This window comes from Lynx canadensis, chromosome C1 (genome assembly GCF_007474595.2).
Source record: "Lynx canadensis isolate LIC74 chromosome C1, mLynCan4.pri.v2, whole genome shotgun sequence".
Taxonomy (NCBI): Eukaryota; Metazoa; Chordata; class Mammalia; order Carnivora; family Felidae; genus Lynx; species Lynx canadensis.
In genome coordinates, this window is record NC_044310.1 from 181,812,145 (window position 1) to 181,834,323 (window position 22,179).

A 22,179-nucleotide genomic window follows, 5' to 3' on the forward strand; every position below is an offset into this window, starting at 1 on the left:
CTCATGCTCTCTCCACGAGCCTACCCTACTGTGTTCCCAGACCATGCCAAGCTTGTTCTCATGGCCTTTGCACTTGTTATATCCTCTGCCCAAATGTTCTGTGGTTTGCCCTTAAGGTCAGGCCTCTGCTCAAGGGTCAGCTCCCCAGAGGAGCCTGACTCAAAATGACAGAATTTCCCACCCATCACTCTCTATTCTCTTATCCTTTATTGTTTCCATGGAACTTACCACTTAATGAAATTATATATTTGTTTTTAAATTTTTGTCTCCCTTATAAAAACTTAAGCTCTATGAAGGCAATAGCTTTGTCTTTCTTACTCCTTAACACTTTTTCTTAGCATGTATCCTATCTAGCAAATTATGCTAACATACGCCATACTTGATTACCCAGTCATTAACTGTCCCCCCCAGAATTCTATCTGTCCTTCAAAGGCAAGGATTTTGCTTCTATCCCCAGAATGAAGGATAATGCTTGCATAGAATCTCTCCCCAATAAATATTTGCCGAGTAAAATGAATGATCGGTTTATTGCCGTGACTTTTCTTTGGTGTATTTCCCCTTACCTTGATTGCCTTTTGAATGTTAATGCACGATTCCCTTATGGTCTGCAACAACTTATTGAAACGCCCCATCTCTTGGACAAGTACAGTGTTCATGCTCTGAGTGTAAGTTGTCGGGTATCTCCTCATTGCAGCCTCAACATCAAAGTTGTTTGGAAGTTTACCCAAGATATCACCAGCAACCTCACTTACTACTTCATCTGATGATTTTGCACCGGCATCTGCTGAACGAGACTGTCAAGAATTCAAATGAAAAGTCAGAAATCCTCATAAAGGTCTAGGAATTGCTGTATAAGAAAACTCCTAAGGTAAATTTTGTAAGAATGAGTACCACTCTATTCTACCGATGATTCTTCTCCACACAAGATTTATTCAAGTGATGGAAATAGGCATGGGGGCAGAGATTCAGGAGAAAACCATTGTTAGGGAGGAGGAAGAAAAGAGCACCGACAGTGTTTACAGGCCAAAGAGGGTCTGGAGGAAGCAAATATGTGGTACATCGTGCTGTCTGGGTTGAGGGAGAGGAGTGGGTGCTGTGGGTAGAGGGAGCAAAAGCATTTAAGTTGGTGGGGTGGTGGAGGGACAATGGTCATTAAAACCCAGAAGAAGGAAGTCTGATCTTGCTTTGAGAAAGCTTGCCACAAAATATATTTGCCAATAACTCTGGTGCCTACTGGTTGCCAAAAGCAGAGATATAGTTTTGTCCTTGAACCAGGAGGGCAAAGAAAATAAGCTCGTCTTCTCTAAGCAGTTGGAAGAGTTATAGAGAAAGGCAGACTTTAGTGATTCGCATTGGAAGGAAGGAAGGGGAATTTCAATTTTTATTTTTTATGTTCATAGTGGCAGGGTGTAAATGAATCTATATTTTCTGGAAAAATCATTTAAATCCTCAGAATAAATGAATGTGTGTGCACACGCACGCACGCTGAGAGAAAACAAGCACAATTAGAATACAAATGAACATATCTCCTATTTTTCCAGCCCTAGGAAATTTTGTCCAGTCTTACGTTCAGATTTGGTGTTTCCTGGTTTCTTTACTGAAACGTAGGCATAAGCACAAGAACTCTGCAAAAGTAACAATTCCCAACTCTGACATTTCTTGTTCTAAGTTTTTTGCTGTTCTAATTTTTAAAGGTATTTTAAATCCATAATGCAAAAGTTTTGTCATTGTTAACTTGCTCTCCAAACTCTGCTGTTCTGGTCTCTTTGCCTCTGAATTGCGGTAAACCGATGTAGAATCACTGGACCACTTGCCTACCCATTACTATAATTGTACTTGCCAATCTGAGTCTGAGGGTATTGAAAGAGGCTGTTTAATTACATACTGAGAAGATACCCCATGTGTATTTAAACTTATTTGTTTGGTTCTGAGTCATTCTCTGTTGGAACGAACCCACTGTTTTATGTATTCTGTAATGTGGCACACCCCATCAACTTTAAATAAAGCCAAAAGACACAATAAATGTCCTGTTTTCAGACTACTGTGTATCACGTGTGTCTGATATTCCTAAAGACCTACTTATTCATGTCTGTACATATACTTTTGTACTCGGGCAGTGACTGACTTTTACTCGTATTATTAACATGTAAAAATGGGCATAAAAACAGTCTCTGTCCTTTTTGCTTGTTAGAAAATGTGATCTTACAGTAGATCAGACCTAGGAGTTCCATGGACTTTTCCATCAAGGATAGCACACCATTTTATCCTGCTAATCTTCTAGTTTGTTTGTTTGTTTGTTTTTTCCCCAGCATCTCTTATTATCTGCCCTTCTAGGTCCTACCCATCTTTAGAAGCTAGAAAGAAGAAAGCTCTGTGATTCAGAACACAGATTCTGGAGCCAAACTAGTGGGAGTCAGACTGCTTGGCTTTGATTCCTGGCTTGAAATTGTACTGGCTGAACTTAAGCAAGCTACTTAATCATTCTGTATCTGTTTTCTAGCTGTAAAGTGGGAGTAGTTAGCCCTTACTTCACACAATTGCTGTATGTATTATACTGTTATACATGAAGCACTGAGAACTATTACCATTATTACTCTGACATTCCATAAAAGTAAAAAAGATCAGCTAGAATTTCAGTTAGTGGGATAATTCACTTGACCGAATAAGCATTCTTATTAAAATTTTACTCAATCACTAAGGGAACTCTGGTCGTTTGGACTCATTTGCTTTCAAAAATCAAAAACAAACAACTGAGCACTTCTTCTGAAGGACAAAAAAATACAAGAGAAGATCTCTTAATAGAAGAGCAAGATTAAATACTTTGCATTCAAATATACGGACTTGTGCCCATGGCATGCTGAATTCTATTGCCTTAGATTACTCTCTGACATGCCCTTACATTTACATCTCACAAATGGAGTTGTGTGTCTATGGCGTGTCAACTGTATCTTCCTCCTCAACCTTTTTATACATTTTATACTTACTACTGCAATTCCATTCTTCATTCTTTTTTTAAAGTAGCATACAATTCCTTTTTATGTTTATTTATTTTTGAGAGAGAGAGAGAGTGAGTGCACCCACGGAGGAGGGGCAGAGAGAGAGGGGGACAGAGGATCTGAAGCGGGTTCTGTACTGACAGCAGAGAGCCTGATGTGGAGCTTGATCTCTTGAAACAGGAGATCATGACCTGAGCTGAAGTTGGACACTTAACTGAGCCACCCAGGCGTCCCACAATTGTATTCTTTAAATAGTATGTAGGGGGGCGCCTGGGTGGCTCAGTTGGTTAAGCGTCCGACTTTGGCTCAGGTCATGATCTCAAGGTTCGTGGATTCGAGCCCCATGTTGGGTTCTGTGCTGACAGCTCAGAGCCTGGAGCCTACTTTGGATTCTGTGTCTCCCTCTCCCTCTCTGACCCTCCCCCATTCATGCTCTGTCTCTCTCTGTCTCAAAAGTAAAATAAACGTTAAAAAAAAAAACAAACTTAAATAGTATGTAGGGGTGCCTCGGTGGCTCCATCAGTTAAGCATTGGACTCTTGATGTAGGCTCAGGTCATGATGTCACGGTGGTGAGACTGAGCCTAAGCGTGGAGCCTCCTTGGGATTCTCTCTCTCCATGTCTCTCTGCTCCTCCCTTGCTCCCACATGTCCCTCTCAAAACAAAATAAACTTTAAGAATAAATAAATAAATAAATAAATAAATAAATAAATAAATAAATGTTATGTAATCTGATAAACTACTGATGTAAAGGAAACTGTTTCTATGTAAACTAGGCTAAATGTTCTGGAATATTTGAAAAAGATAAGTCATTTTAAAAGCTGCTGTTGATTTAATAACAGACCAGAAAACGGGCAAATTCTAGATGAATTCCAGCATCAAACTGCTTCCCAAGTATCTTTGATATTCTTCCACTTTAAAGGAATTAAAAAGGGATGTAAGATATAACGTACTTGGACATGATTTATGCAAGAAAGGCAAAATGGAACTCCTAGCAGCTGAATGGTACTCAAAGATTCTTTCCAAATCAAACATGGATGAAAAAAAAAAAAAAGCCATATGTTCATGTACTTGCTGTTTAAGTTCATATTTAAGGTACACAGGGATTTTTTTTTCTTTTCCTTAAAATGGTTCTCACTTTAACAGATGGCACATGTGCTTGGCCAGCATCCTTTCCAGCCTCAGAAGCCAGTTCCTGTACCGATCACATACCTGTGTGAGAAGAATGTTATCAAATAGCAGTTGAGTTTCTGATTGATCTTTAGTGATATCTGCATTGGCATTCATCCCAAAGATTTCTGGTGCAGGGTTCAGCGGCAGAGTCTTTGTGTATTCGATGTAGCTTTTGTGCTGCAAAGATGAATAACCAAGAGTCAGGAGGCTAGAAATCAATTATCCTGTAGAACTTTCTCAGTGAAAGAGATAATTTTCAATACTCAAGTTATTGAGTGGATGAGCCTGTGAAACTGGACACCGAATGCTTTTATTTTCTTTCAACCTGGGGCAAAGTTAAAAAAAAAAAAAAAGGACACATTTAGGGAGAAAAAGAAAATGTTCTGTACAATTGGAATGGATTTTAAAATGGAGAGAGGAATATCTTGGCCATCTCATTTAGAAAACCTTCTGGAGAAATTTTTCTATACCACATTTGATGATGATTGTTCTTAATTTATTGCAATATTTTCTTTCTCTTTATTCTGATTTTTCTGTTTACTGTTGTGATAAATCCATGTAATTCAAAAAGTAAAAATTACCCAAGTTTTTATTATACTGACAAAATCGCCATTAACATATCATTTTATGTACATGCACACATGTTTTACATTTTATTTACATGGACTTCTGTCAAAATTGCATACCTTTCTTTATGCTCATATAACCATACAAACACTCATATACATATATGGTGGGTGCAGGTGGGGGATTGGTCACTGATGGTTTTTTGAAACGGGTCATGTTACATATACCTGACTTTATCTTGCCTTTTTCTCATGTGACAACTCATCACTGGAGATCTTGATACTCATGGCCCCACACATGTTGACTTGCTCCACTCACTTAGTGACCTAAGCTCTGGGACTGATTTTCTCTTCATCCCTATTGACATCTGCTCTCAGCTAACATTAATCCGAATGGATGTTAGGGTTATGGTATGTACCTCTGTTGCATGTGGTCATATGTTTAGTTTTCAATATGTATCATTTTGGCTTTTAGGAATAAAATGAGAACCAATGCAATTGTCCTGGCAGTCCCTAGAAGTCTAGGGACTTCTATCTATCACTTCTAGTCTGAAACTGTGTGATACACATCTTCCACTAGGCAGGCCTGGAAAAGAGAGGAGAAGGAAATGGACTCTTGCAGAAGCTGGTTGTATGACTCTCTTCCCCTTTCTACCTGTGTGGTCTTGAGCAAGTCTTTCAACTTTAGTGAACCTGCTTTCTTATTTGTACAAAGGACAGAATAAGAATAGCAATGTTAATTCGGTGCTCTAGTGAGATAAATACCTGTACTGCATTGTAAATAATTAAGCATGATCTAAATATTAACTATTATTAATATTATTTTATTTGTTTTTTGAATGTTTATTGATTTTTGAGAGAGACAGACAGAGTGTGAGCAGGGGAGGGGCAGAGAGAAAGGAAGACAGAATCCGGAACAGGCTCCAGGCTCTGAGCTGTCAGCACAGAGCCAGACGCAGGGCTCGAACTCACAAACCATGAGATCATAACCTGAGCCGACGTTGGCCGTTCAACCGACTGAGCCACCCAGGCGCCCCTGCTTTTAATTTTCTTGAAGGTCGTACTTACATCACCAGAAGGAGGGACGAAATAGATGCCACTTGAGTCGAATTTATAGCCTGGATTTTGAACTAATTCTGTGCTGAAGAATTTGTTTAGAATGCTACGCAGCGTACGCCGGTCCCAGTCGTCGGTCACCCTGCCTCCGTAATTGCATTCCCCGGTCATGTACCGCAGAGCGTCATAAGGCAGTTCCTAGAATCGAGAGTTAAAGTCACTCAACAGCTAAGAGTTCTCAGCAGCAGGTTAAGCAGAGCTGTGGTTCCTGTTCGCACATGTTATTAAATGAAACTGCTTACAAAAATTTGTATTAAACACAATCTCCCTTTATATACTTCTCTGCTAATTGTTGCAATTTCCTCCAGGGTCTTTGTCACCTTGTGTGGCTTGTCATTTTCATTCAGTCAATGCCGAAAACAGAATTCATTTAGTAACTTGTGCACTCACTCACTCAACCAACACTAATGGACCACCTACTACATGCCAGACACAAAAGGAGACCATAATCCCATCCTTGAAAATTTTGCATTGCTGAGTGACATTCAAAACAAATCCAATATAATTCAGAGATGATCAGTGTTAACTTCCTTCACCACTTTTTCAGATCCCTACATACTTTGCCAATTGGAATCACTGTAGAAACAATTTTGCGTATAATTTTCCACCACATCTCCTATTACGAGACACTTTTTACCATTTCATGAAGTACTCTTAAAATATTTTAATAACTATCTTTTATAGGGAACATTTCAGTTACTCCTAATTTTCTGTTTTCTGTTTCGTTAAATATACTTTTCTTAAAATTTTTAATGATTCTTAAATCTAGATTCTTGAAAAGGAAATTACTCTATCAAAGGTAGGGAGCTGATAAAAGGCAATTGATTAACGTCACCAAACTGCTTTTCTGAAAAGCTGCAGCAATCATGGGAATCAGTTTAAAAATTTTTGCTAATGGTTGCCCAAAGATAATTAATATTGTGTTAATTTGCATTTCTCGAATACCAGTGAAATTCATCATTTTTTCCTGTTGAATAACATTTGTTCTGTGAACTAGCCTTCTACCCATTTTTTTCAGTTAAAGTTTTAATAGCTTTACTTGTGTAAGCTGCTTTTTTTTTTCAACGTTTATTTTTTTTTTTTTTATTTTTGGGACAGAGAGAGACAGAGCATGAACGGGGGAGGGGCAGAGAGAGAGGGAGACACAGAATCGGAAACAGGCTCCAGGCTCTGAGCCATCAGCCCAGAGCCCGACGCGGGGCTCGAACTCACGGACCGTGAGATCGTGACCTGGCTGAAGTCGGACGCTTAACCGACTGCGCCACCCAGGCGCCCCTTCCTTTCATTTTTTTTTTTTTTCAACGTTTATTTTTTTTTTTTATTTTTGGGACAGAGAGAGAGCATGAACAGGGGAGTATGTAAGCTGTTTTATAAGTTGTCCTTTTTAAACAAATTTGTGGAAATATTTTTTCCTTTTACTTTGTTTTTTCATAATATTCTCTGGTGTGAATGTAAAGATGTTTATGAGTGCAAAAGTACTGATTGTTCATCTAGCAATTTCTTTTCTCCTCAGCATAAATACTTAGACATCCACCAGCAATACAGAGAATTCTATTTCTCACTGCTCTCAACAAAACTGAGCATTATCATTTAGAAGAAAAAGTTGACATTAGACAATAACATTGTTTTTAGGTTATTTTTAAAATATACATATTTTTATTTCAAAATAATCTCTACACCCAACAAGGGGCTTGAACTTACAACCCCAAAACAAGAGTCTCATGCTCTACCAACTGAGCCAGCCAGTTTTCAAGTGCATTTTATTTTTTACTGTGATATAATTGACACAAACATCATATTAATTTGAAGTGTATAATGATTTGGTATTTGTATATATTGTGAAATGATCACCACAATGTCTATTTAACATGTCATTACACATGATTACACATTTTTTTTTTATAAGAACTTTTAAGATCTATTCTCAGCCGCTTTCAAATATTCAATACAGTGTTATTAACTATAGTTAACACGCTGGACATTACATACATTAGGTTATATTTTTGACATTTACACTTTAAAAATATTTATTCAGCATTTGTATTTATTTTGAGATAGGGAGGAGCAAAGAGAGAGGGAGAGAGATAATCTTATGAACCCGTGGGATCATGACCTGAGCCAAAATCAAAAGTTGGATGCTCAACTGACTGAGCCACCCAGGTGTCCCCCTACTCTGTTCTTCTTTGTGTTTTCCTCATTTGAATGATTATATTTATTATTATTATTATTGTTGTTATTATAACTTCTTTACACAGATACTAAAACACTTGGTCAGATAAATTTTAGCTATCTCTTCAATTTTCTTTTCTTTTTATTTTTAAGATGTTTAATTGTTTATGGTATTTTTGATATAGCAATGTGTTTTTTTGTTTATTCAATTTAAATTCTGGTTGGTTAACAAACAGTGCAATATTCGTTTCTGGAGTAGAATTCGGTGATTCATCACTTACACACAACGCCCAGTGCTCATCACAAGTACCCTTCTTAGTACCCGTCGCCCATCTAGCCTATCTCTCACCGATCTCCCCTCAGCAACCCTGAGGAACAGCAACCCTGTTTGTTCTCTATCACTAAGAGTCTCTTATGGTTTCTTTCCCTCTCTTCTTTTTGCACCCCCTTTCCATATGTTCATGTGTTTTGTTTCTTAAATTCCACATATGAGTGAAATCACATGGCATTTGTCTTTCTCTGACATATTTTGCCTAGTGTAATACACTCTATTTCTATCCACATCATTGGAAATGGCAAAATGTCATTCTTTTTGAAGGCTGAGTAATATTCCATTGCATACACAGACTTTTTTTTAATTTTTTTTAAATGTTTTAAAAATTTACATCCAAGTTAGTTAGTGTATAGTACAATGATTTTAGAAGCAGATTCCAATGATTCATCTCCAGTGTTTTCCAGGGTGGCTGCACCAATTTGGATTCCCACCAGCAGTGTGAAAGTGTTCCTCTTTCTCTGCATCCTCACCAACATCTGTTGTTTCCTGGGTTATTGATTTTAGCCATTTTGACTGGTGTGAGGTAGTATCTCATTGTGGATTTGATTTGTATTTCCCTGATGATGAGTGATGTTGAGCATTTTTTCATGTGTCTGTTGGCCATCTGGATGTCTTCTTTGGAAAAGTATCTATTCATGTCTTTTGCCCATTTCGTCACTGGATTATTTGTTTTTTGGGTGTTGAGTTTGATAAGTTCTTCATAGATTTTAGATACTAACCCTTTATCTGATTGACATTTGCAAATATCTTCTCCCATTCTGTTGGTTGCCTTTTAGTTTTGCTGATTGTATCCTTCGCTGTGCAGCTTTTCATCTTGATGAGGTCCCAATAGTTCATTTTTGCTTTTGTTTCCCTTGCCTCCAGAGACATGATGAGTAAGAAGTTGCTGCGGCTGAGGTCAAAGAGGTATTTGCCTGTTTTCTCTTCGAGGATTTTGATGGCTTCCTGTCTTAGGTTTAGGTCTTTCATCCATTCTATTTTTGTGTATGGTGTGTATTATGTGTATGGTCCAGGTTCAACCTTCTGCATGTTATTGTTCAATTTTCCCAATACCTTTGCTGAAGAGACTGTCTTTATTCCATTGGCTATTCTTTCCTGCTTTGTCAAAGACTAGTTGGCCATATGTTTGTGGGCCATTTCTGGGTTCTCTATTCTGTTCCATTGATCTAAGTGTCTGTTTTTGTGCCATACTTTCTTGATGATTACAGCTTTGTAGCATATCCTCAAATCTTCAAATTCAGGATTGTTTTGGGTATTTGGGGTCTTTTCTGGTTCCATACTAATTTTAGGATTATTTGTTCTAGCTTTGTGAAGAATGCTGGTGTTATTTTGATAGGGATTGCATTGAATATGCAGATTGCTTTGGGTAGTATCGGCATTTTAACAAAACTTGTTCTTCTTATCCAGGAGCATGGAATCTTTTTCCTTTTTTGTGTGTGTCTTCTTCAATTTCTTTCATAAGCTTTCTATTCTTTTCAGTGTATAGATTTTTCACCTATTTGGTTAGGTTTATTCCTAGGTATTTTATGGTTTTTGGTGCAATCATAAATGGGATCGATTCCTTGATTTCTCTTTCTGCTGCTTCATTATAGTTGTATAGGAATGCAACCAATATCTGCATAGATTTCATATCCTGTGACTTTGCTGAATTCATGGATCAGTTCTAGTTTTTTGGTAGAATCTTTTGAGTTTCCCATATAGAGTATTATACCATCTCTAAAGAGTGAAGGTTTAACATCTTCCTTGCCGATTTGGATGCCTTTCATTTTTTTGTGCTGTCTGATTGCTGAGGCTGGGACTTCCAATACTATGTTGAATAACAATGGTGAGAGTGGAAATCCCTGTAATGTTCCTGACCTTAGGGGGAAAAGCTCTCAGTTTTTCCCCATTGAGGATGATATTAACGGTGGGTCTTTCATACATGGCTTTTATCATCTTGAGGTATGATATTTCTATCCCTACTTTCTTGAGGGATTTTATCAATAAACGATGCTGCATTTTGTCAAATGCTTTCTCTGCATCTATTGAGAGGATCATGTGGTTCTTGTCCTTTCTTTTATTAATGTGATGTGTCACTTGGATTGATTTGCAGATATTGAACCCACCCTGAACCCCAGGTATACATCACACTAGATTGTGGTGAATAATTCTTTTAATGTATTGTTGGATATGGCTTGCTAGTATCTTGTTGAGAATTTTTGCATCCATGTTCATTGGTCTGTAGTTCTCTTTTCTATTGGGGTCTCTGGTTTTGGAATCAAGGTAATGCTGGCCTTGCCTTGTAGAATGAGTTTGGACATTTTCCTTCCATTGCTATCTTTTGTCACAGCTTCATAAGGATAGGTGTTAACTCTTTTTAAATGTTTGGTAGAATTCCCTGGAAAGCCATCCAACCTTGGACTTTTTTTTTTGGGGGGGGGTAGATTTTTGATTACTAATTCAATTTCTTTACTGGTTATGTGTCTGTTCAAATTTTCTGTTTCTTCCTGTTTGAGTTTTGGTAGTTTGTTTCTAGGAATTTGTCCATTTCTTCCAGATTGCCCAATTTATTGGCATGTAATTGCTCATAACATCTCTTGTTATCATTTGTATTTCTGCAGTGTTGGTTGTGATCTTTCCTCTTTCATTCTTGATTTTATTTATTTGGGTCCTTTTCTTTTTCTTTTTGATCAAACTAACCAGGGGTTCATCAATTTTGTTAATTCTTTTGAAGTACTAGCCCCTGGTTTCATTGATCTGTTCTACTGTTTTGTTTTGTTTTGTTTTGTTTTTGGTTTCTATAGCATTGATTTCTGCTGTAATGTTATTATTTCCTGTCTTCTGCTTATTTTGGGTTTTATTTGCTGTTCTTTTTCCAGCTCTTTAAGGTATAAAGTTAAGTTGTGTATCTGAGACCTTTCTTCCTTTTTTTAGGAAGGTCTGGATTGCTATATACTTCCCTCTTATGACTGCTTTTGGCTGCATCCCTGAGGTTTTGGGCTGTGGTGTTATCATTTTCATTGGTTTCCATTGTACTTTTTAATTTCCTCTTTAACTTCTTAGTTAACCAATTCATTCTTTAATCTCCAAGTATTCGTTGTCTTTCCAAATTTTTCTTTTGGTTGATTTTGAGTTTCATAGTGTTGTGGTCTGAAACTATGCACGGTATGATCTCAATCTTTTTGTACTTGTGGAGGGCTGATTTGTGTCCCAGTATGTAATCTGTTCTGGAGAATTTTCCATGTGCACTTGAGAAGAATGTATTCCATTGCTTTAGGATGAAATGTTCTGAATATATCTGTTAAGTCCATTTGGTCCAGTGTGTCATTCAAAGCCATTGTTTCCTTGTTTATTTTTTGTTTAGATGATGTGTCCACTACTGTAAGTGGGGTGTCAAAGTACCCTACTATTATGGTATTATTGTCAATGAGTTTCTTTATGTTTGTGATTATTAAGTCCCTGGCTGTCATTTCTTCCTGTTCTTTTTTGGGGGGGTGAATTGCTTCTTTTTTTCATTTTGGAGGCAGAGAAATAATAAAATTAAAAATTAGAAACAGCACAAAAAATCGAATAATGAAAGCTAGATCCTAAGTGTGTTTTGGCCTGGTTGTTGAAACAAGCTTGATAGAATAGAGAAAAAAGGGAAAGAAAAGAAAAAAAAAAAAAAAAAAAAAAAAAAAAAAGAAAACATTTAAAAATTTAAAAAATGTATACAATAGAATAAAATAAAATGAAGTAAAATAGACTAAAAAACTTAGCAAAAAAATTAAAAAATATAGTAAAAAATTAAAAATATATATCTAAAAAGAGAAAATAAAAATAATTTTTCTGTATCCAAGAAAAAGAGAAAAAAAATGTTGAACCAGTGAACAGAATGAAATCTGAATGAAATTACATCCAGTTTCCCGTAGAAGTCAAATTATTAAGCACTTTATAGTCCATATACTAAGCAGGGGGAGAGACTTGTGGTGGTCCTCTAGGGCTTGGTTGGCGCAGTTGGATGGGGCTTGGTGTAACAACTCTTGTTCTCCACCAGGTGGTGCTACTTAGCTTACCGGGGCAGATCAGTGTATCTGCAGGCGCAGGAGAGGAGCTGGGGGTCACCCAGCTTCCCAGTGTCCAGCATCAGAACTCTATGCTCTTACCGACCGGCCATCAGGCACCCCTCCTTTGTCTTCGCTTCTGTCCACTCCCCGCTTCTATACTATCCGTGACCAACCCGTCAGCTTGCCAGGTGGCACCTCTCCAAAATTTTATCTTGACAGGGCTGTGTTTCCAAACCCCTCACTTCTGAGGGTCCTGCGGCGTGGGCCTGCTCCAACCCTCTGGCAGAGGGTCTTGCCGAGCAATGGCTGGGTGCTGGCTTGCCCCTGGGAATGCTCATGAGACTGTGCTGCTACGGAGGCCCAGAGACTGTGTCCAGGTGCCAGCCTGTCCCAGAGAAAGTTCATGTGATGGTGTAGCAGCAGCAGTTCAGGGACTATGGTAAATCCCAACACATAACAGGTACCAGGCTTCATCACATCCTAGTGACCTTGTTTAACACCAGCAAACATTGCTGTTCTTCAGGGTCCACCTGGGACCTTTTCCCGTGGGGATGCTGCATGGCCTCTACCAAATGTCCTCCTGGTTGGGGAACCACCTCTCCCTGGGTGGCCCGAGGACCCCTTGGACCTCACCTCATTGCTCCTGGAGAATCACCCTTCCCATCAGAGCACCGCCAAGTATCGAGCTGCAGAATTTATGACCTTTCACTCCCCTGTTTATAGAGTCCTAATACTATTGAAACCCACCCCTCTCTCCCTTTCTCATTCAGACCCTTGTGCGTGTTTCCACTCTTTCTCTCTCTCTAGCTGCTTTTAGGGGGAGTGCTGTTCTTGTACTCTCACCCCTGTCTCTGACCTCTCTCTGCAAACAAAATCAGCTCCCTACCCTCTACAGCTTCTCTCTACCCCAGTTCACCTCTCCACACTGTGTACCCACCGAGTTCTGTGGCTCAAGTTACACAGGTTGTTGTGTTAATCCTTAGATCAATTTTCTAGGTGTGCAAAATGGTTTGTTGATGACCTAGATGCATTTTAGGGATGAGAGAAGCAGAGAACTTCCACGCTGCTCCACCATCTTGGCTTCTGCCCCTTCAAGATCAACATCTTCTCCATTCATTAGTCAATGGACATTTGGGCTCTCTTCCTGGTTTGGCTATTGTTGATAAGCAAGGTTTTAGAAGATAGCAATCTTTTACTTTGGGATTATTTCATCCTCTTTGTTCTTTCAGGCCCTTCTTGCCATTATCTGTTAAAAGTTAGAGTATCTATTCCACATTCCTGGGATCCCATTTTGAGGAATCTCTTCAATAGAAATAACAGCACTAAGGAAGAGTAGCTAGTAGGGGTTAGAGAGGGGAAATTTATCAAATTAGATAAATATATATTTTTAATTTTTTACTATATTTTTTAATTTTTTTGCTAAGTTTTTTAGTCTATTTTACTTCATTTTATTTTATTCTATTGTATACATTTTTTAAATTTTTAAATGTTTTCTTTTTCTTTTTTTTTTTTTCTTTTCTTTCCCTTTTTTCTCTTATGAGACTTGTTATTTTTTAGAAGTGGAACAGAAGGCAGAGAATTCAGGAGAACAGGTTTCAGTGACCAAGACCTTGTAGAGAAATAAACAGAACCAGGAAGGAGAAGTCCGGCATGTTTTTGTCCTTCTTGTGAGGGGAGTTTGATGAGATGTATGCACTACTTGGACTTACCTTGTTGACAGGTCCCCACCTCATAAAAATGAAACGTAGCAAGAAAACTCATTGACAAAGTAAATAGGTAGTGAATGAGGTAGACCAAAGGTGAACCACCTGGCCCCTGGGAGGGCTTCCTGATGCAGACATAAGATGAAGTCTAGAAGGGAAGAGTTTGGTTTATGTCAAAAGGGTTAAACCTGTCAACATGCCTGACAGCTAATGGGGAAGATGTTGTTTCTCTCAGCAGCTTGATCACAACCAGGGCCAATCACATTGGGGTGTGCATTTTCCCAGGTGCCTGAGCACCCTGCTTGGGGTTGCAGAAATGATGGCAGTTGCTTCTGGGCCTATTGTTATGAGGGTTGAGATCATGAATGGGGAGACAGTGTACATGGAAACAAACCCTAAAGTCAGCAACTTGTATGCAAAGGTGAACACAAAGTCGTCCATTTTAGCATTGGTTATTAGCAAAAAAATAAAAAGGAAATAAAATTCTAGTAGTCAACAAAGACAAATGCTATATAAACAGCCATTAAACAAGGATCTCTATTGGGGCACCTGGGTGGCTCAGTTGGTTAAGGGCTATGGCACAGGTCATGATCGAGCAGTTTGTGAATTTGAGCCCCACATCAGACTTTGCACTGACAGTGTGGAGCCTGATTGGGATTCTCTCTCTCCCTCTCTCTTTCTCTCTGCTCCTCCCGACTTGTGCGCTCTCTCTCAAAATAAATAAACTTTAAAAAAAAAACCCAGGGGCGCCTGGGTGGCGCAGTCGGTTAAGCGTCCGACTTCAGCCAGGTCACGATCTCGCGGTCCGTGAGTTCCAGCCCCGCGTCAGGCTCTGGGCTGATGGCTCAGAGCCTGGAGCCTATTTCCGATTCTGTGTCTCCCTCTCTCTCTGCCCCTCCCCCGTTCATGCTCTGTCTCTCTCTGTCCCAAAAATAAATAAACGTTGAAAAAAAAAAAAAAAAAAAAAAACCCAAACATCTCTACTTTGGAAGTTGTCCACAATATTTTCAGAGTGAAAAAAGCAAGCTGAAAGTGAGTATGCAAATATAATTATGTTTTTGAGAAAAAAAGCTTGTGTATATGTTGTGCTTATGTATATATGTATCTACACGTGTATAGGAAAACTTCTGTGCAGATATGTCCTAAACTGGAAAATTAGTTGCTTTGTGGTAAGAGTAGGGTGAGAGAGAGAGGGGTGGGCCTTACACACACACACACACACACACACACACACACACCCCTACCAAATCAAGAAAAACAAAGCAGTTGTCCATCTGCCAAGTAGATTACACGTACCTTTTACAGTTTAATTTTTGTTTCCTGTCTTTAATCCAACAAGAATTACACCGTATAAATAATCTAACTTAATTTTTCTCCAAGTAGCAAATAATCAATTATTCTATCATAAATTATTGAATACTTCTCCCATTTCCTATTCATTTAATTTTAAAAAAAAATTTTAAAAGCTTATTTATTTCTGAGAGAGAGACAGCATGAGTTGGAGAGGGGCAGAGGGAGAGGGAGAAAGAGACAATATCAAGGAGGCTCAGTACTACCAGCACAGAGTCCAATGTGAGGCTTGAACTCACAAAACTATGAGTTCATGACCTGAGCTGAAACCAAGTTGGGTGCCTAATTGACTGAGCCACCCAGGCGATCCGGCCTATTCATTTTAAATGCTACAATTACGATGCTAAATTTCTAATGGTAGTAGTGTTGCCATTCTTACTGAGAGCTTAAAGATCTTTCCACTCATCGTGATTCATTTATAAAACAGACACTGAGCCATATACCACATATACATATTTAGGCACTAAGGAAAAAAGGGTAAACAAATCAAAGTCACCATACAGTCTAGTGGCTTACAATCGGACAAAACGTGTTCCTCTTCTGAGCAAAATTTTGTAGTTCCCAGTGTCCTACATGTATCACCAGCTCTGTCAAGGCTACCAGAGCAAAATGGCAGTGGGTACCCATGTTTCTGGCTATTCGGCTAGAGTATGTCAGGGAAAGGATAACAGTAGATCATGAAGGGCCAAAAAAAAATATGGAATCATCTCCTGCTTTTATATATGCTCACCTACAATGATAAGGATTCTCGACACAATGCTGGACAAAGTGACCCTCAGCCAAAATGGCATGTAGAAATGTGCCAACAGGGAGGCACACTTGGCTCCTGAGTCTGAGATGGTTATTCAAGAAACACTCCCAAAAGTAGACAAAGATTGGGCATAGGAAAGCGCACTCAGAGCAAAGGAAAATATATGCCAAGGCTCAGAGATGTGAACGAGCACATCACGCAGACAGAAAAGCAAGTAGACTGTGGGCATGCAGTATAGCAGCCCCCCCCCGCCCCACCTTATCCTTGGAAGAGGTGTTGCCAGGTACCCAATGGATGCTTGAAACCACAGAGAGCTGTTTTGTCCTATATATACATACCGATGACAAAGTTCAATTTATAAATTAGGCACAGTAAGAGACTAACAACAACTCATAATAACTAATAATGAAATAGAACAATTAGAACAATATACTATAATAAAAGTCAAGTGAATGTGGTCTCTTTCAAAATATAGCACTGTATTCACCCTTCCTCTTGTAATGATGTGAGATGATAAAATGCTTACGTGACAAAATGAAGTAGGATGAATGATGTAGGCATTGTGACATAGCATTAGGCTACTAATGACCTGCTGATAATATGTCGGAAGAGGATCATCTGCTTCCAGACCGCACTAGACCGCAGGTGACTAAAATTGAGGAACGGAAACCATGGATAAAAGGGGTCTGTTTTTAGGGCATGGGGTACAGCAGGAAGGAGGGGAGTGGAGGGAGGTAGGGCATGCTTAAGGAGGGATAAGGAATAACTGAGTGCCAATGACTCCCAGATTTCTAGCTTGAGTTTGGGTGGAAGGTGGTTCTATTATTTTGATGCAGCCAGAGAAAAGAAAATGGGGAAGGGGAACAGTAGTATTCCGTAAGATAATCATTCCCTATTCTGTTGCTTTTCCAAAGTTTTCCCTACACCTTGATCTGTTTTCTCTCCAACCATTGATTTTGGGTGCTCACCAACAGTCCTTAGTTCTCTTCTTCGGTTACAAGACCTCCCTTTGAAATCTCAGGTATTCTCAGGTTTCTCTTAACACTTTACCAATTCATAAATTTCTGGATTTTGTTCACTTTCTTCTCTTGGGGTTTATATCTGTATGCCAAGAGCTTAGTAGATATACTTCCAGGATGTATAAAATTTAAGAGAATGAATTAATTACCCCTTTCACCATCCCCATTCCACTAACCCACCTGCTGTATACCTATTAACTTCCTGGGACTACTCCCTGTCTGGATTAATGAAAGGTACCTCCACCTTTCCAGACCAGAAAATTAACATTGATCAAGACTTCTTCTCCCTTTGCCATTTAATATCTAAGTCATTTCAACCCTTTTTCCTACATATCTATTGTATCTCTACAATGTTCCTCATCCTAGCTCAAATGCTTTAATTTAAACTCTTATCGTTTCTTGCCTGGGTCATCGTGATGGTCTCCTGCATTAGTTTCCTGGGGCTGCTGACAGTTGGCTTAAAATAAGAGAAATTTATTGTCTGATAGTTCTGGAGGCTAGAAGTTTGAAATCAAGGTGTTGGCAAAGCCGTGCTCCTTCAAAGCTTCTAAGAGGATCCTTCTCTGCCTTTTCCAGTTTCTGGTAGCTCCAGGTAAGTGATTTTCTAAAATGCAAACATTCTTCTAAAAGCACACCAATAATAATAGAATAACTCCCAAATCAGTTAGCATTTCATATAAGTATGCTCCAGATCCCTTATCTCATTAACCAAACCTTTTCACTTATTTGACCCTTTTTAGAATCTTTTATGGTTCCTTCACCCTGAAAACCTCTATGCACTCAGTCCTGGGTACCTCTTCCTCTGTAGGAACCTAATCACATCCAGCCGAGTTGCTTACCTCCTTGTTTATGTCTCCGTCTTTAAACAGTTAAGGTGACCAAATATACTACTGTCCAAACTGGAACACTTTGAGAGTGATCATGGGCATTAGAGAATTAGTATTATATAATTAAAAAACGGTATATTGGCAAATCTAGTTTAGTGTATTGGTAGGCCCCTGAGTAGTTCTACTCAAACATTGTTTTCAAAGTAAGATTATTTCTGAAAATAATTAGGAAATGGAAGCAAAAAAAATTATGATTATCCTGAGAGTATATGCAGAACATACTTTTCTTGCTATATATTCACACACTTTAACTTCTTAGATACATCTGTTTCAGATAACATCTCTGATAGTTTCCCAAAGAATGTAATTTTCAATATGGTCTCATTGCTTTTAATCTCTATACTATTCTACAGAGCTTCACTTAATGGTTACTAAATTTTAAATTGCTGCCATTTTTAACTGACTCTTCACTAGTGACTATCATATTTTAAGTTAGGATATACTCTACAGGTGCTTGAACAAATTGCTACAGATGCTTGAACAAATTGATAAATGAACTAGAGAGAGCCCCCTCCTTCTTATTTTTTGTATTGAAAAGTATAATTATCTTAGTTCAAATACTTCTGCAGGCACTGTATCACTGTATTTTCGTCTCCATTCTTAGTATCTTTTTTATATATAAATATTCCTACAAGACAGAAATTCATCAAATTCATGCTTCTTTTTAAATGCTTTCCCAATTTTAAATTGCTGCAAAGTCAAAGGCCTCTCAACTCATTTCATTTGAGTACAGAATAGGAATCTGTCCAATGAAACACAGATCAAAGATCCTTCACCTAAGTTTAGATATGTCATGTGAGCCCTTTGTTTTTTCTTTGCTTTTGTAGAGACAGAATTCAATACCTTCCTGTTTATAGGTTTTAAAAAAATAATCCCAAGTTACTAAAAGTTTCACAAAGTCAGTTTTTTTGATACTTTGAGATTGATTGATCTAAATTTTTCCAACTAATTTTGAACAAACTTTTAACTAAACTTGGAGGAATTTGCCTCAAAAAACTTCATATCTTGCAGGACACTTGGATTGGTTTAACAAGCAGTGCTTCAGAGTTGCAAACATGTTAAAAAGCCAACTGATAGTCAAGTAGCAAAAAGATAATATGGGTAGTGTGTGTGTGAAAGAGAGAGAGAGAGAGATGTGTGTGTGTGTGTGTGTGTGCGCGCGCGTGTGTGTGTGAAAGAGAGAGTGAGAGAGAGGCAGACAGACAGAAAGAGAGAGAACTGTAGGGGCTGAAATGTGGTTGATATGATATGAAGCCATTTGGCTTCCTCTCAAAATCTGCACACCTCAGGTAAACATCAATGACCTAAAGAATTTGTTTCCTCCTGACAAACGGCTCAAATTCTACAATAATAGCACAGTAAAATTTCCCTAAAAATAAAGTCACGCTCCAGAACAGAAGGAAATTCATCTGTATTTTCATTTTGGAGCCTGGTTGATGTATGTTCTTCTCAAATCCTTTTCAATATAACACGATCACTTCGCAGATTCCTACAGGTGTGTACATGTCAAAAATAAATGATAAAATATAGGTTCCTACTGGGCATACCAAATGTCCTAACTACCTACTCTAGCGTTATGATAGCCTGTCATAACCAAGTACTACCTAATAAGCGGTTGGGAAGTATTCTGCTATTTATTTTATAAGGGTGTGAATTAATCAGAATTCCCCGCTTACTATTACAAACACTCACAACATGATAGAGGGCAAAATAGGTGACATCCTTGCTGTGCTTTTTACGGTACCTCATACTGGTTCAGGAACATGTGGAGTTGCTGTACACTTATTCTTAGGTCAGTCTCATTGAACTCATAAGGAATATTCCACCCCAGGGGTCCAAATTTCCGTCTCTCTTGGACCAAAGCATGAAAGAAGCAGAGGCCATAAAGTAATTTCTTGAATTCTTCCTGTAACGAGAAGAAACGGTGCCACATGACGTCCCCCCCCCATGTTACATTATACCTACCATATTTTTAAATGAAATTAATTCTTTTTGTTTATAAGTATATCCACCCCAAAGTATACTAAAACAGAATTAACTACCATAGGCTATTTAGGCAAAAATATGCTCATTTGTACACCTGTCCAGTTGACAGACACAGCTATGAGCACCAGGTTTTAGGGAGTATAGTAAGCTTGTCTATTTAATGTAACCATATAGGATTCTGGAGGTTCCAACTGAAACATCATGAGGTAAGAAAAATTAATTCTAAATGGGTGATCCCAGACCACCATGGAGATATTTCAAAGAAGACAGTTCAAACCGATTAAGCAGCTCTACAAGAAGGACTTCCGGATTGAAACTTTGGACAGCTTCATGACTTTTCTAGTTACTCTGAGGCAAGAAGAAGGCTTACAGTTACTTTCAATGGCAAAGCCAGCCTTGAATCAGAAATCAGAAAGTATGATGCACCCTCCACAAGACTGTTACAAAATGGTCAAAATAGAGCTTGAGAGAGAATTGGTAAAGATTTCCTTGGAAAGAGCAGCCGCTGTGCTGGGAGCCCTCTTGCCCTCATCCCAGAGGGAGAAAGGAGCATGGGATGTGTCTTCTTAGTCCAAGCTAGTGAGAAGGAATTAACGGGGCTGCTCAGAGAGCTGATGCATGTTCCTTGCAGCGGTGGTAGAGTGGAAAAGTGCACAACTTATGACAGAAAGAGTAGAACAGTCTATGGCCACAGGGTAGTGGATCAGGAGAGGGAAATCGGAGCCCCGCTTCCAACAGTGGGCCAACCCAGCCTGGATCCCAATGAGCAGATGGGGCGCTGGATTAAGAATGTCAGCCAGGGGCCACTTTAAGCATTTCTTGGTCAAGATGACTTATGTTACAGGGTGAGGAAATCCCGACAGTAAGAGCCTGTACGAAGTGAATGGCGCGACCCAACAGCTGAGGGGGGCACGAGCAGTCAGCTGATTGATGGAGTCACAGTCAGAGGAGTCCAGAAGGGGAGTCCAAGGAGAACCGATGAAAAGACTCCCAAGAGAAAACTTGAGATTTAAACCCCTGCCAAGCCCAGAGAGCTCCAAGCAAAAGCAGCCCAGGACCAGAAGTTCCACTCTGCCCTGCCTTGCGGTTGTACATGCTCCAAACTGAGTGGTCAGGCTCAGCAGCCATCATTACAAAAAGAAAGATGCCAACTCCATGCTTCTCCCCAGTGGCATGAAGCCGACTGACTACAGGTCCTAGGTAAGTTTCTGGAGAGTTGAAGCCTCTATTTTAAATAAAATCTAAGTACTGATTGACATATTACATTGCACTTTCTGATTCTGGAATCCAGGCTGGATTTACAAGTTAAAATGACTGTAGGTCATTTCATTACCTGACAGTAAGCAGAAAAATCGTGATGCTGCCCAGAGTTTTGTCCAAGGGCAGGTGGAAGTTTCCCCTGTGGAATAAACTCAAAGGGGGAGTGGAGACAAACCCCAAGTAGCATCAGTTTAATCAGAGAGGTGGGAAAAAGCAAAGTGACACATGCTGTCTGGATTCGGGAACTACTTTAGATCCATTACAGAACAGAGCAAGTTGGCAAGTGTGATGATGTGGGAGCCAGGTGCTCAGCACAGAAGCGGTGGCATGCGCGTATGGAATGAGGAAAAGTAAGCAAGAACCCTGGGTGGATGGACTGAAGTTGGCTATACATTACAAACTCATTACCTCTAGAATATGTGAATGAGTATGGATGTGTACATGTACTTATCTGGATGCACATATATACTCATCTATATGTGTATGCGTGTGAGTGTGAGAGTACATGCATATTTCTAAGTTTTCTCCCCTGAAAGGACCAAGAACCAAAATAAGGCAGTAGCACCCAGATCTAGGTCTCTAGAACCAGGACTCCACAGAAAAATGGCTGGTTCCAGGGTTGAACAATGGATGAGCTTGCAGCATCTGGTGCCAGAAAGTAAGAGAGCTAAGTAATAATAATAACAACAGCAATAATAATAATAATAATAATAATAATAAATGATGGGACCTAGAACAAAGTACAGAGGAGCCAGCTTACAGGTGCTCCCACTGACCAAATCTGGAACAATTTGAGCAAAAGGCTTAAGGATAGTAATGCATTGTAAACCACTGGGGGACAAAAA

General features: G+C 39.0%; 1 protein-coding gene across 2 annotated transcripts in view; it reads right to left on the reverse strand.

Moving 5' to 3' along the window:
* Positions 1–22,179, reverse strand: part of DNAH7 (dynein axonemal heavy chain 7) — a 270,159-nt gene that overhangs the window by 14,504 nt on the left and 233,476 nt on the right. For both annotated transcript variants that reach the window (XM_030328070.1, XM_030328069.1), the window contains 4 exons: positions 19,833–19,994; positions 5,803–5,988; positions 4,208–4,345; positions 564–794 (listed from right to left, as the gene is read on the reverse strand). In XM_030328070.1, the coding sequence (XP_030183930.1) occupies positions 564–794; positions 4,208–4,345; positions 5,803–5,988; positions 19,833–19,994 (717 nt within the window). The remainder of the gene's footprint in view (positions 1–563; positions 795–4,207; positions 4,346–5,802; positions 5,989–19,832; positions 19,995–22,179) is intronic.